General features: G+C 55.7%; 7 protein-coding genes across 7 annotated transcripts; 3 read left to right on the top strand and 4 right to left on the bottom strand.

The window, feature by feature from the left end:
* Positions 1–42: 42 nt before the first annotated feature.
* On the bottom strand, positions 43–1,619 carry P152DRAFT_474842 (adenylosuccinate synthetase-like protein; the record flags this gene model as incomplete). Its single annotated transcript, XM_033681359.1, has 7 exons — positions 43–324; positions 376–409; positions 473–1,068; positions 1,115–1,366; positions 1,417–1,474; positions 1,528–1,539; positions 1,588–1,619. 7 exons carry the CDS (start codon positions 1,617–1,619, stop codon positions 43–45), a joined length of 1,266 nt encoding a protein of 421 aa, XP_033532867.1.
* A 1,135-nt stretch (positions 1,620–2,754) lies between these two features.
* P152DRAFT_378857 (DUF1674-domain-containing protein) lies at positions 2,755–3,213 on the bottom strand (the record flags this gene model as incomplete). Its single annotated transcript, XM_033675681.1, has 1 exon — positions 2,755–3,213. A coding segment is annotated over one exon (459 nt), but the record flags the coding sequence as incomplete, so codon positions are not given.
* A 314-nt stretch (positions 3,214–3,527) lies between these two features.
* Positions 3,528–5,614, bottom strand: P152DRAFT_459639 (TIP49-domain-containing protein). The gene is made up of 3 exons (XM_033679723.1): positions 5,415–5,614; positions 4,333–5,310; positions 3,528–4,283 (listed from the first exon to the last, which is right to left on the bottom strand). The coding sequence occupies exons 2-3, from the start codon at positions 5,248–5,250 to the stop codon at positions 3,750–3,752; spliced, it is 1,452 nt and encodes a 483-aa protein (XP_033532865.1). The 5' UTR covers positions 5,251–5,310; positions 5,415–5,614; the 3' UTR covers positions 3,528–3,749.
* A 707-nt stretch (positions 5,615–6,321) lies between these two features.
* On the bottom strand, positions 6,322–9,634 carry P152DRAFT_450385 (uncharacterized protein; the record flags this gene model as incomplete). Its single annotated transcript, XM_033678170.1, has 3 exons — positions 6,322–6,777; positions 6,852–9,351; positions 9,537–9,634. The coding sequence occupies 3 exons, from the start codon at positions 9,632–9,634 to the stop codon at positions 6,322–6,324; spliced, it is 3,054 nt and encodes a 1,017-aa protein (XP_033532864.1).
* P152DRAFT_66383 (uncharacterized protein) lies at positions 9,618–10,146 on the top strand. The gene has a single exon (XM_033683151.1). The coding sequence runs from the start codon at positions 9,738–9,740 to the stop codon at positions 10,026–10,028; it is 291 nt and encodes a 96-aa protein (XP_033532863.1). The 5' UTR covers positions 9,618–9,737; the 3' UTR covers positions 10,029–10,146.
* Positions 10,147–11,089: 943 nt separating this feature from the next.
* Positions 11,090–11,732, top strand: P152DRAFT_66343 (uncharacterized protein). Its single transcript, XM_033683150.1, has one exon. The coding sequence runs from the start codon at positions 11,203–11,205 to the stop codon at positions 11,545–11,547; it is 345 nt and encodes a 114-aa protein (XP_033532862.1). The 5' UTR covers positions 11,090–11,202; the 3' UTR covers positions 11,548–11,732.
* A 186-nt stretch (positions 11,733–11,918) lies between these two features.
* P152DRAFT_474838 (NUC189-domain-containing protein) lies at positions 11,919–13,637 on the top strand (the record flags this gene model as incomplete). Its single annotated transcript, XM_033681358.1, has 1 exon — positions 11,919–13,637. One exon carries the CDS (start codon positions 11,919–11,921, stop codon positions 13,635–13,637), a length of 1,719 nt encoding a protein of 572 aa, XP_033532861.1.
* Positions 13,638–13,918: the final 281 nt, after the last annotated feature.

Below are 13,918 nucleotides of genomic sequence, written 5' to 3'. Positions count from 1 at the left end.
GTGCTGTCGTCCAGTGGACGTCTACTTTGCAGCATGTATGATCTATCGGACGATCATGCTCTCCCGCCCAGGCCCGGTACCGATGTACTTGACCTTCACCCCCACCTGCTGCTCGATGAACTCGATGTACCGCCTCGCGTTCTCCGGCAACTCCCCATAGGTCCTGGCGCCTTTCGTCGACGTCTTCCAACCGGGCATCGTCACGTAATCGACTTCGACCTGCTCGGCAACCGCGGCGTCCGCCGGGAACGAGGGGAGCTCATGCCCTTGGTGCTTGTACGCAACACCGATCTTGATTTCCTCAAAGTCATCGAGGATGTCGAGCTAGGGTTCGGGTTAGAGATTGTCCATATGCTGAGTACCCAGCGAACGTACCTTGGTCAGATTGATGGAGGTGTAATCATTGCATCTACATCCCGTGTTAGATTAGACGAATTCAACTGTATGAAAATCGATGCAGGGCAGAACGTACTCGTGTGAATACTTCAACACTACCAGATCCAGCCAGCCGCATCTCCGTCTTCGGCCGGTGGTGACTCCCACTTCTCGTCCGACCGACTGCAACCAGTCGCCAATCTCGTTGATTTGCTCCGTCGGGAATGGCCCGGATCCAACGCGAGTCGTGTATGCTTTGACCACGCCGATGACCTCCTTGATGGATCTCCACCCGACAGTCAGCGACGTGAGCACACCGCCCAGCCCGGTATTCGACGACGTGACGAATGGATACGTCCCGGAATCCAAATCCAGCATCAGCGCGTTCGCGCCCTCCACCAACACGGGGATCTTCCCCTCTTTCACGCTCTTGATGAGGGGCACCTGGTCGACGATATACGGGCGGAGCTGCTCGCGGATCTCGTCGAAATAGGCGATCTCCTTCTCCACGCTGTAGTCCAGCAGCTCGCCGAAGCGCTTCTTGTTGCCATCCGCGAGACGGTGGATCTTGGCTTCCAGAACGCCTTTCTCGAAGATGTCAGAGATGCGGATCCCGGAGCGCGTCGCTTTGGAGCTGTAGGTCGGGCCGATGCCTTTTCCGGTGGTGCCGACGGGTTTCTTGCCGCGCTCGCCCTGGGATGGTCAGCGTCTGATCCGGTCTCCACGGGGGGTCACTCACCTCTTGCAGCCGATCGATGATGGTGTGCAGGTCTAAGATCACATGGGCGCGGTCGCTGATGAACAAGCGATCGACCAGGTCGATGCCGTGCTGTTTCAGCGCTGCGATTTCCTTGAAGAAGGTCGGGACGTGGACGACGCAGCCGTTGCCGATCAGGTTCATGCAACCCGGACTGCATACGCCGGATGGGAGGATGTGGACGTCAAACGTCTTGTCCCCGTGGACAATGGTGTGGCCTGCATTGTGGCCGCCCTATCTGAGGTCAATTGAAACGGATCTCGAGTCAATGGGGTGATATGTACCTGGGCTCGGCAGCACAACTTCGCGTCTGCACACAATATGTCTACAAGCTTCCCCTTCCTGCATCATATTAGACTCGACTGCTTCTATCCCGCGCTTCATCAGAGTATTACCCCTCATCTCCCCTATATCGCTGTTAGACAAATGTGATGCCGCTCAACGTTCAGACATACCATTGGGATCCTAATACTATAGTCGTCGACATGCTCTCCGCCTTACGTTCCGAGACCGAGTAGATTTTTCTGAGTATTGTCTAAGACAACAGTCCATAGACAGGCCGGTAGTTGTGAGTACGCGCGGGGCAGTAGGTTGACTGGATCTTTGTTTCAGTCAGTATGGTTACTTGTCAATTGGAAGAACATCCAAATAAAAATTCTCCAAGGCCAGATGCCTGTGATGTATAGAGACAAGAAAGGAAAATTGCAATAACAAATCAATGAATCATCCGAATATTGGACAAGTCCATCCCGAAGAGCCGCGAAGCCAAGGATGAAGGATCGGGCTTGCAAGGACGCATCTCGAATGAAACCGGGACAACACTTACAGTCATACACTCTAATCGATGATTATTCGAATGAGATATTACACGGATGGAATATCTCGTCGCGTTTTATATTAGCACACGATCGATTATATGCTGAAAATGCCTGAAATTGCATGAGGTCTCGGCCTTTGGGGAATATGGATAGCGACAGCTTCAATTCTTTTGGGGATTAGTGCGATCTCGGACCCAGCCGACAATGACGGAATTGCGTGGGAAGCCCGGAAGGCGGAAGGAATCATTACCACAACAGACATATCATGCTCTTATATTAACAATTAAATTGATACTGTGGTGTACGCTGGACATTAATGATTAGACATGATGAAAAGCAATGAATTTAGTTGTTGGCAATACTGAGCATCTTATTGGTGCCTGCTCTCCGTATATTCGAATAGGTATCATACAAATGGACATCATACAGATGAATGACTCTGAGGACGAATCGGTTGGCATGCCAAACGAGAATCAAGGCATTTGAGAATGTGCCTATACATTGCAGTTGGATATTGCAGTTGGATATTGCAGTTGGATATTGCAGTTGGATATTGCAGTAATGATACAGCGCATTGTAGCAGTTTCCCTTAAACTATGATGTATAGGACAGGTATCCGTATCAAATCCAGCTCAACTCCATCCCATGCAATCCTAAACATGAATCCCATATCCCAATGCCGCAAATGCCCATCAATCCTCCCAAAGATGTACATATCCCGAATCACTAACTTCATCCCCCGTGAACAAACCACCCCTTCGCATCCATCCTCCCCACCACCGTTCAGTTCTCCATCGCACCCCCTTAGAAATCCGTCACCCGCCCATTATAACTCCAATCACTCCCCACCCCCCACCGCAGCGGCTCGTTCTTCGGGCCCCCCACCTCCCCCGTCGTCGGATTTGTCTCCCCCTCGAACTCCGGCCGCGCCCCCTTCCGCACGTTCGGATGCATCTCCTCGCCCCCCTCCACCGCCTGGAGCCGCGCCTTCAGGCTCGCTAGCATCTCTGGGCCGGATGCGGGGCGCGCGGGGTTGGCGTCGGTGGCGGTCGTCGAGGGTGGTTGGGTGGAGTCGGAGGCAGAGGGGGATGGGGATGTAGATGTGGGTGGTAGGTCGGCGGTGGGCGGGAGGGATGAGGATGGGGTGCTGAAGGCGCCGGTGGAGGCGCGTTGGAGGGATTCGAAGAGTTCCTGTTCTTCTTTGGGGAGGCGAGGAGGGGCAGGGCCGGGGTTCCAGCGGCTGGAAAGGAGGGAGGAGGTCGTGGTGAAGGTTGCGCGGAGGGGGTGGCGGGAGCGCGAGAGCACGGTAAGGAGGGAGCGGCGCATGGTGGGTGAGGGGAGATTAAAGGGTTGGATGGAGGGGTTCAAGGATTGGATGGAGGGAGTAGTTAGGAGGCTTCTACGTGATGATTGTCGCAGGTGGATAATAAAGTAAGTAGTAGGTGGTGAAAAAAGTCATCGAAGTTGGAGATGGCCAGTCCCTCGGCGAAGTTCGGCGAGTCGTGAGACAGATGAGGATGCTCCCCTGTCCGACAGTCGTCACATATTCATTCGCCACCGTTACAGGTCTATGTTCCCAGATGAATAAGTTATGATTTACGACTTCAATTCCTAATCTAGATCAAGAAGACCATAAAACAACCTAATTGAACCAGAAAAGCTTTTGATATTCCGCCGTGCCCATCCGGATTCCACTCCATTGTACAAGACCACGATCTATCTGGACACCGTTTTCTAAGCCATACGCCTTGCACCATCCCATTGAAAGCGCGTCCGACCCCACAGGTTAATTAACCGTCTCACCCAATCCATCCCGACCCGGTCCCCACCGCCTTCGCGCTCCGGCTCGCATCCCAAAACAAGTCCTTCGCCTCCCGAATCTCCTCGACTCCGACGTTCACGACACTCTTCTCCTTCTCCCCCATCTGCCCACTGCCCAGCACCGTTTTCCCCGCCACGCGCGCGAGCACCGCCGACGGCCCGATCAACCCCACCGCATACCGCAGACTGATCTCGGCGCCCACGCCGGCCAGTTCGTCCAGCGCGGGGTCCGCGAGCTGCACGCCCTCGATCTTGGCGCGGGAGGCGACGATGGAGCGGATCTCGGGCTGCGCGTAGGGGAAGGTGGGGACGATGAGGCAGCGGGAGAGGAGGTCGGTGGGGAGGCCGTGCGGGGACGGGGGGAGGTCGTCGTCGGTGTGGGAGAAGGCGGAGTCGGCGGAGGTGCGGGGGGAGACGAGGCCGCGGTTGGAGGCGAGGATAACGAGGGGGGAGAGAGGGGATTCGAGGGCGCGGGCGAGGTAGGTGAAGGATTCGAGGTCAAGCATGTGGACCTGTTCTGTTAGTAAAGATTCCAGAAATGCGAAAATGGAAGAGACATACCTCATCGATGAACAACACTCCCGGCACCAAATCGGCCACGCCTTGGTCGATAAACCTCGACACCACCTTGTTGACCTCCGCCCGTAACTTCTCCGTGATCTCCGTCTTCTTCGGCTTCATCAGCTGGCCCATCAAGCTCACAACATCCTGCCCACCCTGCGGCCGCGCGTTGGCGACGTCCAGATCATGCAACGTGACGTCCTGCACGATCTCCTTCTTCTTATGCACGTCCCCTTTCGGCACGGGCACATATTCCTCCGCCTCCAGATCGAACTCGGTCGCATACGCATCGCTTCGTCCCACCCGCTTGACTGCGCCCGTGTTCGCCTCAATGTAGATGACGTCCCCCAACCGCACCCGCTCCTTCTGAATCGCCTCGTAAATACTCGGATCCAACCGCAACTTCTTCGTCCCCCGCGCGCTCTTCAACCCGACCAGCAAATGCGCGATCGTCCGCCCATACGCCCCTAGCGGATTCTCTGTCTCCTCCGGCGTCAACGCCGTCACCTCCCCTTCATACACCTCCTTCACCTCCCGCACCCGCAGCCCAATCGCCCGCCGGAAATTCTCCATCAGTGCCTCCGTCTTCTTCACCTCCGCGCTGTAGATCTCGCTCCCCACGATCGGGCAGAATGGCACCTTCGTCCCCAGCTCCTGCGACACCGCCAGCGCAAGCGCTGTTTTTCCCGTGCCGGGGCCCCCCGCGAGAAGCACCGCGCGCCCGGACATCTTCTTCGCACGGACGAGGTCGACGACGAGTCCGCATGCTTCGCGCGCGTGCGCTTGCCCGACGAAGCCGCCGGAGGAGGGCTCCGCGGTGCCGTCGCTGCGGAGGCCGAGGCCTTTGATGTGGGTATGGGCGGCGGTGCGGTGTTCGCGCGAGGTGCTTTTAACGTCGGTGATTGCGGTGGGAGCCATGATGAGGGAGTGGTGGCTGTGAGGCGAGTGTGGAGGTAGAAGAGATGGGATGGAGGTTGTCTGTGTGATGGCGTAGATTAGCGTTGACCTCATACAATCCTTGACGTTTGACCGAAATGTGCTCGAATCACGCGTTCATGCATACAAGGTCTTCAGAAACTCACTTTATGGTCTCTCACTCTCCACTCCTAGGGTACGCTCGAATCCTTCGACGATGGTCGTCGTCCAGCAGCGGCGTTATAGATTATATGACGCAAGGACCGAGGGGCTGTTGAACTCGAGGATACCAAGCCAGTGAAAAGGCAAGCAAAGAGCTGGATGTCGTGACAATGAGTAGAGACAGGTGTAGCGATTTGGTGAACGCGATAGAAAGTTTGGGGATGTTCAATTGTTCAGCGAAGCTCCCTTGCGAGGTGAACTGAACGGCAAGTTCCGTTAAAGTATGGTGCCTGAGGCAACAAGGCCATGAGATCATGTGAATCTTCTCAGCCATACGCGCTAATATCTGGGACTGGATATTGGAACACATCTAACAACTGAACGACCAAGTCACAAACCGACATCATAATCCGATCAGATCCATCACAAGGAATTACCAATATTACACACCACAATCCCATTCTTACATTGATCTTGCTCACACAAATCTGTTACCCATCCATCGACTACTATCTTATCATACAATGCAAAACAATTTTCCACCGCAACCCCTTAGCGATGATGTGTCCACCCTTCCCCCATTGGAATCCGCACCGACAAAAAGCAATCCCAAGTGGATTGCCGCAGTCAGAAGAGTCGGGGTCGGGGTCGGGGTCGGGGTCTTGAAAATGACATCCCCATGTTGCGTGGCTGATGAAGCGGGCGGGGAGAGAAAGGAAGGCCGACGAAGAGGTGAGAAGCGAGGTTTTGAAGGTGAATGTCGTGAAGCTCCTAGCAGGACGTAACAACCCCATCAGCGGAGATCATGAGCCATCCCATACATCAACTCCAGCGTCCGGAAAAGCAACCGGAATACGCCCGCCCCATCCCCATCCCGAACCCCCGAAGAATAATCACCCCTCATCCATCCACCTACTCCTCTTCACTCTCACTCTCATCGTCACTATCATCCTCGCTGTCCTCATCGTGCCCTATCCCCTCCACACTCTCCACCACCCCATGCCCCGCTCCCCCATTCCCACTGAACCCCCCTAGCGCCTGCTTGATCTCGCTGATGCGCGCCTCCTGCTCCGCCGGCTTCATCGGCTTGTTCTTCTTGCGCTGCGCTGCCGCCGCGCTGTCGTCGCCCGTGCCGCCCGACCCGCCTTTGCGCCCGCGCCGCCCGCCGCCGCTCTTCTTGCGCGGCTGGAAGTCGGCGTCCTCGAGGTCGCGGTCGTATGCGCCGTCGTCGACGGTGGAGGCCCGGCCAGTGGACGTGCCGAAGTTGGGTTTCTCGCCGCGGGACTTGCAGATGTAGACGTAGAGGTCATAGAGGACGTGGTTGGGGATTTGGTCAATGTCGAGTTCGATCTCTTGGGTGTCGAGGTTCTGTTGCGTTACGTTAGTTATATAGATATTCTCAAGGCGGATAAAGTGAAAGGGTTGAAGGTTGGGTAACTTACCGCTACGGACGGCATTCCCGCCCTGATGATCCCTAGTACTTCTTGCACCCTGTCATTGTCCGTGAGAGTGTCGATGTAATTGCTGATCTCCGTCTTCTGCGGCAATCCCAAGGTCGGGATCTTCTTCGGCTTCGCCGCGGCCCCACCTTTCTTCTTGGTGTCATCTTTCGCCACCCCAACTCCACTTCCCCGTTTTCCACCCTTGCTACCCCCTTCGAGCTTGGGCTTCTTGGTCTTGCTCTTCTTGCCTCCAACCTTGGGACTGACCGCCTTCCCTTTGAGCTGACCCTCTTGGATTTCCTTTAGAAGGTCTCCATGTCGGTTTTGGAGATCAAACTGCCGCTTCGCCAAAGCTTGCAATTCGGCTTGGACGGCGTTCAATTCGTCCATCTGACGCTTCATCCATACTCCAGAATCCTCCACGTCGCTCTCCTCTTCCTCCTCTTCGTCGCTGAGGTCGACTTCCGTGGGGCTGGCGGGTGTGTTCTTCGAGACATAGTCGTCCAGTTTACTCCATTCGTCCTCGAAGTATTTCTCCAGCTGTTTGCCCGCGAAGCTAATAGGATGATCCGGTCCGTTGAACTTGTAGCAGTTGCTGAGCATAAGCTTGAAGTCGCGATACACATCCTTGGCGTTATGGTAGTGGCCTTGTTCAACGTTCCTTCGGATGGAACCAAGATCCATTGGCTTTTTGATGACCTTGTGGTAGGTGGGGATCTGGAGAGCCACAGGGTCGACTTCATAGTAAAATGAGGCTGCGACAGCTTCGTATTTGGGCTTGTAGAATTCATTGACCACCTGCTCGGCGAACTGCAGTTCCACCGCTTTCCTGCCCTTCGGCTTGGGCTGGTTGTAGATGAGATCTTTGGACGGTGGTCGATGGATCTCGCGCTTTGGTCGATCCGTGGCAGCGCTATCGCGGCGAATCAGAGGAAGCCCGTCAGGTTTGAGTGCGAATGCCGTAGACGCTGGAGGCGACCCAGCACTGCCGGAAGGAGGTGGCATGGCGGTTGGGACCACGGCGGGCGCAGGGGGCGCCGGGGGCGAAGACTTTGTACGCGATTCTCGTCGCGGTTGCGAAAGACGAGTCGGCGCCGTGGGAGGTTTTAACAGCTTTTTCGGAGCTGGCAGCGGGTCACCCGACTTGGGCATGACGTTGAGAAGTTTGATGAAGTAGGCTTTCAAATCGTAGCCCGAGAGGGTAACTGCATGATTCGGGCCGTTGAAGGTCATGCAATTGCGGACCATGGTGTCGAAATCGTCCATAAGATCGTTTGTGGAGGAATATTCGCGTTCACGAAGCTTCTTCTCGATGGTTGTGAGATCCATTGGGCGCTTGATGAATTCGAAATACGTAGGGATGTTGAGTTTGACGGGATCAACAGGCTCGGCAAAAGAGGCACCGGCCTTGATCTTTTTGGCCTTGCGAAGAGATTCTTGCAGGTACCGGTGCTGTGCATCCGAGATGGGGTTGGAGTCGAAATCTCGCTTGGCCATGATCTCGTCCGCGAAGCTGGGAGTGGCCGCGGGGGGTGCTGGCCCTGCTTGAGGGGTACCATTTGTCGCAGGAGCTGGCGATGGAGTAGCCGGTTGTTCGGCCACCGGCACATCCAACTTCTGCGCATCTGATGACTGTGGTGGAACAGGAGCCGAGCCCTCGTCAGTCTTTGCGCGCTTTGCTGCCGGCTCTGCATCGTCCTCATCCTCCCTTGCGCGCACCTTGCTGGGTGCGGGTACATCGGTCATTGTCGCATCCATATCTGTGCCAGTGGCGGTATCTGGGGGAGCGGAACTGGAGGCTGGTTCATTCACTTGAAGCTTTTCGCTGACATCGGTCGGCTGAGTATCCATCATAGACGTATTCGCAGTAGTACTCTGGGCACTGTCGTCCATTTGGGGCGACTCCGTGACAGGTGGAACTGACTCGGAAAGTGACGGATATGAACGGTTCGCCGTGCCATTCGTGGCCGGTTCCTCCGTTGCAGTTTGTTTTGCTACATCTTCTGTGGTGTCCATTGCATCCGGTACGCCATCAAAAGCCAAGTCCGGTTTCACAACCGGCGCTTCTTCCAGAGCTACTTGTTCTGCTACCGGTTCGTCTCTCACATCCGACGTGGGTTGTTCAATGGGCGGTGGGACGGATATGGTCGCGATTGGATCTGGTTCTGTCTTGGCCGGCTCGACGGTCGATGCAGCGTGATCAACAGGATCGGGTTGCGCGGTGGGAAGAAGCGCGGATTGTTGCGACGCATGGTCTTTCATTTCGGGAATGTAATCCGTCGCTGTCGTTGGCGCGATAGACGCGCTGTTCTCACTCTCTAGCCGCGCTGCAATCGTGTCTTTGTGCTCGTCTTCAGGTGCAGTTGCCGTCAAAGAAGTCGGCGCAGGTGCGAGGTCAACAGCTATCGATGCGGAATTTGTCGCGTCGGCGGTGTCAAGGGCAGGCGATGCAGATGGAGTGGACTCGGCGAACATGTCGTAGTCTTGACGGTTGGAGGTTCTGCAAGTACGCAAGAAGTTTAAGCACATGTTCAGGAAGTGGCAACGAATGTGGCGATCTGAGTCAGATATGTGGAGGTGAGGGGAAGGGAGATAAACCACATCGCCTTGTCGCGCGTTTCCCACTGCGCGAATGACAACAGGCATGAAAGTGTAATGGAAATAGAAAACTCAGGTTCTACGTACCCTTCATGTTTCAACACCGTTTCGTTATGCGACTGCGACTCGTCCTCTTTGCTCTCCTCGAACGGTTGCCTCTCCGGCGCTGGAGGTTGGGATGCCATGATGTCCATCAATATTGATTGCGCCAAGTGAGATTCCAGATCCGAGGGAGTGGAAATGGATGGTCCAAAGTGAGATCCGAACGGGTGGAATGCGGAGTTCACGATGCGCGCATGTAGGCGTTGCGACCAGTGGAAACTCACTTTGGGATGGTTTCAGGCTCTGACGCGATGGATCGCAAAGGTGACAGGCGCGACTCGGAACGATTCGGTAGTGGTATTACGATGTCGACGACCGTCTGCGAATACGACGCGCCGGATTGACGGGTGTACGGTGGTGGTGCGCAGATGGAGGTTTGCGGCAAACAAACGGATTCGGCGCGGCGTGATGGCGGGTGATAGGGACCTGATGGATTCGGACGCGACTTTCAACGGCGATCGCGTAGATTCAAGATAGTGCAACGGATTCGAAGATAAACAGACGGTTGTCGCCCGAGTTAAGTGAAAGGAAATCGCGTGGTGGCGTATGGTGGTTCTTCTGGTTGCAGAAGTCGCGGAAGGAGTTCCGTGACGGATGAGGGAGGATCCGAAGCAGTGGAGCGCGTAGTGACGGAGGTGGATCTGACGGTGATGATGAAATGGGGGCGAAATGATTTCTGTTACAATCCACGGCACATGTGCAGGCGACGATGAATGAAGCTGGTGAAGATGAAAGAGAGTGGTAGAGTGCAGGGGTGGTGGGGAAGTAGTGATGTAAAGAAGGAAGGAAGTGAACCGGTCGAAATCGCAACTTCCAAAATCCGAGCTTGGGACTTTTTGTTCGGAGGACGGAGGTTCAACTTTTTAACGCGGCTGGGGAGATGCGCAGCTTAAATGATGACTGGTCAGTCGTGATACGGGAGGGGCCCGGCCTAGGCACGTGACCCTGCGCCTCCTTGGATCTGCTACTGTGGCGGGTGTGATTGGTCACCGCGCTCTCTTGGGCCCATCACAACCCTCGCAACTTCACCAAGGCTCCAACATAAACTGGAGGATTTATGGACAGACGCGGATCAACGGAACTGAGGAATACCTACCGAATACTTAATACCGCGGCCATCCGGGGTAAACGAAGTGTAGCTATGAAAATAAAGTGACAATAAAGCCTGCTGTACTACTGCATGTCTGCTTCATACCTACCCAACGTCCAATTGCGACGCGTCGCCTGCCCGTGTCGCGTTGACTGGGAGCTGGTGATAGAATCCATTTTCTGTGGTTCTTCAACCAGACCTGTCTCACTACCGCCAATCTGGATGGATGACGCGCTCTTCCTAAGCCCCGACACTCCGGATCCTGGGATATCAGATTGTCTGAAACCATCATTACAGATTCTTGTTAGTCTTGCTCGGTGTTACACTGTGAAGTGAGTGATCATTCCAGATCCAGCGAACGAGAAGTGAATTAGAAATTGGGAATTGGGAATCGGGAAGGAGACCCTGGTCCGGGATTAGGAAAGAGCGGCCTTGGGCACCCAGAATTCCCATCGGACTGGACAGCGATGGACATGATTTTCGGTTTACTGCTTCAGTGAAGTACCTAATTCCTGTCGGGATATCTTGCTGTGGATTTCATTAAAAATATCTGTCACTTTTATGGAAGAATGGTGGCTGAGAGATCCAGCATCAACAACCCCTTTATGGTTCCTTCCCGTCTGTGCGTCCTCGCTCCAAATTTTCGCCTCACACACACGGGAAACATTTCACGTCAACATTTCCTGCCTGCCGCGATCCCCAATCCGTCTTAGCGTCATACATCCCAGCCCATGTCCGAAATTTTTCCAACCCTTCCAAAGCATCCGTTGCAAATTGGAAACATTGGACGCCCGTCATCCATCACCGACTTTTTTCCTTTCCGTCTGCCCACTACATCGCTGTCGTGTGTGCTCGTCGTCTTCTCCCCTTACCCAGTCTTTCCTTTGGGCCATTCAGCAACCGTAGCAATTGCTATTCGATGAGCAGGTGAAGAAGTCGAGGTGCAAAAAAGAAGGAAGGGACCGTGAATACTGCTGGGAGTTGCTACCCCTCGACGCTTCCTAATTGACGGATCTCCAATCGGAACGGAAAGCGCGAGAAGGGCATTTACCACGTGTACCAAGTAGCTTCTAGGAAACAGAAGCATCCGCTACACTAAAGATACCCGGAAAGGCGCGATAGACGTTTATCTAAACTTTTATACGTTCTTCCACTTGGAGCTTGGAAATCCACCATCACATAAATTACACAGCCACAGAGTATCCATTCGACTCTTCAATTCCTCTCTCACCATCCTCTTATCTCCAACCCCGAATCTTCATTCATCCTTCGACACGATGCCCGCAGTCAACGGATCACAGACCTCTCCGTCGGCACGGCCGTCGAAAAAGGCACGGCATTCAAATGGCACCGCCAAACCCTCAACAAAACCATCTTCGGCCCTCGAAAATGCGCTGCTGCAGAACAAGGGGAAAAAACTAACGGCGACCTCGACCACGATGAATGGGTTTCGCAAAGAGCGGAACGCGCGGACGGACGAATCGCGTGCGGTCGTGGGGACAAAGTTCAGTGAAGGCTTCGGCAACGTGAAAAACGATGTGGAAATGAAAGACGCCCCGGAAGTGGTCGAAATCTCGAGCGCCAGTTCCTCGGATGGCAGTGAAGACGGTGCAGAAGACGACGAAGCGGAGCCAGCACAAGAAAAACTCCTAGGGGTGCAGAAAAAATCGGTCAATCCGACCGAGGCACCAAATGTCAACGGCTTTGGAGCACATAAGCGGGAGCGAGAAGAGGATGAGGGAGACCTCGATGCCGACGACGGCACCACATCCACGCTCCGCGACCCCGACGTCCCGTCATTCGCGGACCTCCTCAAAGCACGCTCACCAACCCTTATCCCCGTGCACTCCCCCTCTCCGCCGCCATTTACCTCCCTCAGCCATCCCGGCCCCCAACCCACCGCCAGCGCCCTTGCCCCCCTCGACAACCCCACCCCACCCCACCTCACCGCCCTCCTCACCACCGCCCTCCGCACCTCCGACCCCACCCTTCTCAACACCTGCCTCCTCACCCCCTCCCTCACCACCATCCGCCTCACAATTGAACGCCTCTCCTCTCCCCTCACCATCCCCCTCCTCTCCCACCTCGCCAACACGATGCACCGCCGCCCGGGCCGCGCCGGCAGCCTCATGGTCTGGGTTCAATGGATCCTCGTCTCCCACGGCGGCTATCTCGCCTCGTTGCTCGCCGCCGCTGCCACCGACGGCAAAGGCCCCCGCGGCAAGAAGCACGTCGGCGCGCAGGCGCAGGAGGTAGTAGAGCTGATGAAGAAGCTGCGGGCGCTCGAGCGCGTGTGCGACGAGCGGGCGCGCGGGCTGGAGCGGCTGCTGGCGCTGAAGGGGAAGTTGGACCTGCTGGTCGCGCAGATGGAGGTGCGGAAGGGGCGGAAGGAGGAGCGGAGAAGAAGGCGCGAGGATGAGCGCGTGTGGGTGGAGGGGCAGGGCGATGAAGGATGGGACTCGAGTGACGATCGGGGGATCCAGGCGATCGTGGGTGCCGAAGGGGAGGAGGATCTGATCGACGTTGAGGCGGCGGTTCGGGCGGACTTGGTCGCGGCGGGGATGGATGCCGCGGAGTCGCGAGTGCCGAAACCGAGCAAGGGGTCCGCGCGACGGAAAGCCAATGACGACATACTCGCGAAGTCGCGACGTCGGTACGAACGGCTCGGCATGGACGATGGGCTTGGTTCGGCGGGCAGTTCGGACGATGACGAGATGCCGACGACGGGGATGCTGAACGGCGTGGGGACGGACGAGGAGGAAGAGGAGGAAGAGGAGGACGAGGAGAGCGAGGACGACGATGCGAGCCTATTGGATGACGAGGCGGAGGAAACGAGCGACGATGACGGAAGTGATGGGGACGATGACGATGTCTTCGATGAAGGGGAGAGCATTGTGGATGATGGGATGGATGTCGATGAGCTGGAGAGCGAGGTGGAAATGCCGAAGATCCAGTTGAAGAAGTCGGGCAAGGGCAAAGGGAAGGGAAGCAGATGAGCTGTGCGAGGCATATTTTAAATGCTTTCCGTTGGCTGTGCGGGTGCTGTCTTCCATCGCATTGGAGTATATGAGTCCATGGAGGATTCTGCGCATTTCTGGTGTTTGTAGCTTGCTCAGAACGGACATGTAGTAGATCGTGTCGGCGAGAGGATACCGCTATCCAGGCTGTAGAACTTCACGGCGGTCGATCGATGTGGCGGCGGAGAGCGGCGAGAAAGATGTAGAAAGGGGAACTTTTTGATTGGTAAATAGTTTGGGTGTCAATGAAATGGAAATGG

This window comes from Eremomyces bilateralis, assembly GCF_010015585.1.
Source record: "Eremomyces bilateralis CBS 781.70 unplaced genomic scaffold P152scaffold_14, whole genome shotgun sequence".
Lineage (NCBI taxonomy): Eukaryota > Fungi > Ascomycota > Dothideomycetes > Eremomycetales > Eremomycetaceae > Eremomyces > Eremomyces bilateralis.
The sequence above is the reverse complement of the archived record's forward strand: the minus strand, read 5'-3'. Positions and strand labels throughout refer to the sequence as shown.

Coding starts and splice junctions, on each gene's coding strand:
- P152DRAFT_66383 (XM_033683151.1), top strand. CDS start 9,738: ATGCGCGCATGTAGGCGTTGCGACCAGTGGAAACTCACTTTGGGATGG.
- P152DRAFT_459639 (XM_033679723.1), bottom strand. CDS start 5,250: ATGGCTCCCACCGCAATCACCGACGTTAAAAGCACCTCGCGCGAACAC. Junction 4,284..4,332: donor GAGTGTTGTTCATCGATGAG/GTATGTCTCTTC, acceptor CTAACAGAACAG/GTCCACATGCTTGACCTCGA.
- P152DRAFT_66343 (XM_033683150.1), top strand. CDS start 11,203: ATGGAAGAATGGTGGCTGAGAGATCCAGCATCAACAACCCCTTTATGG.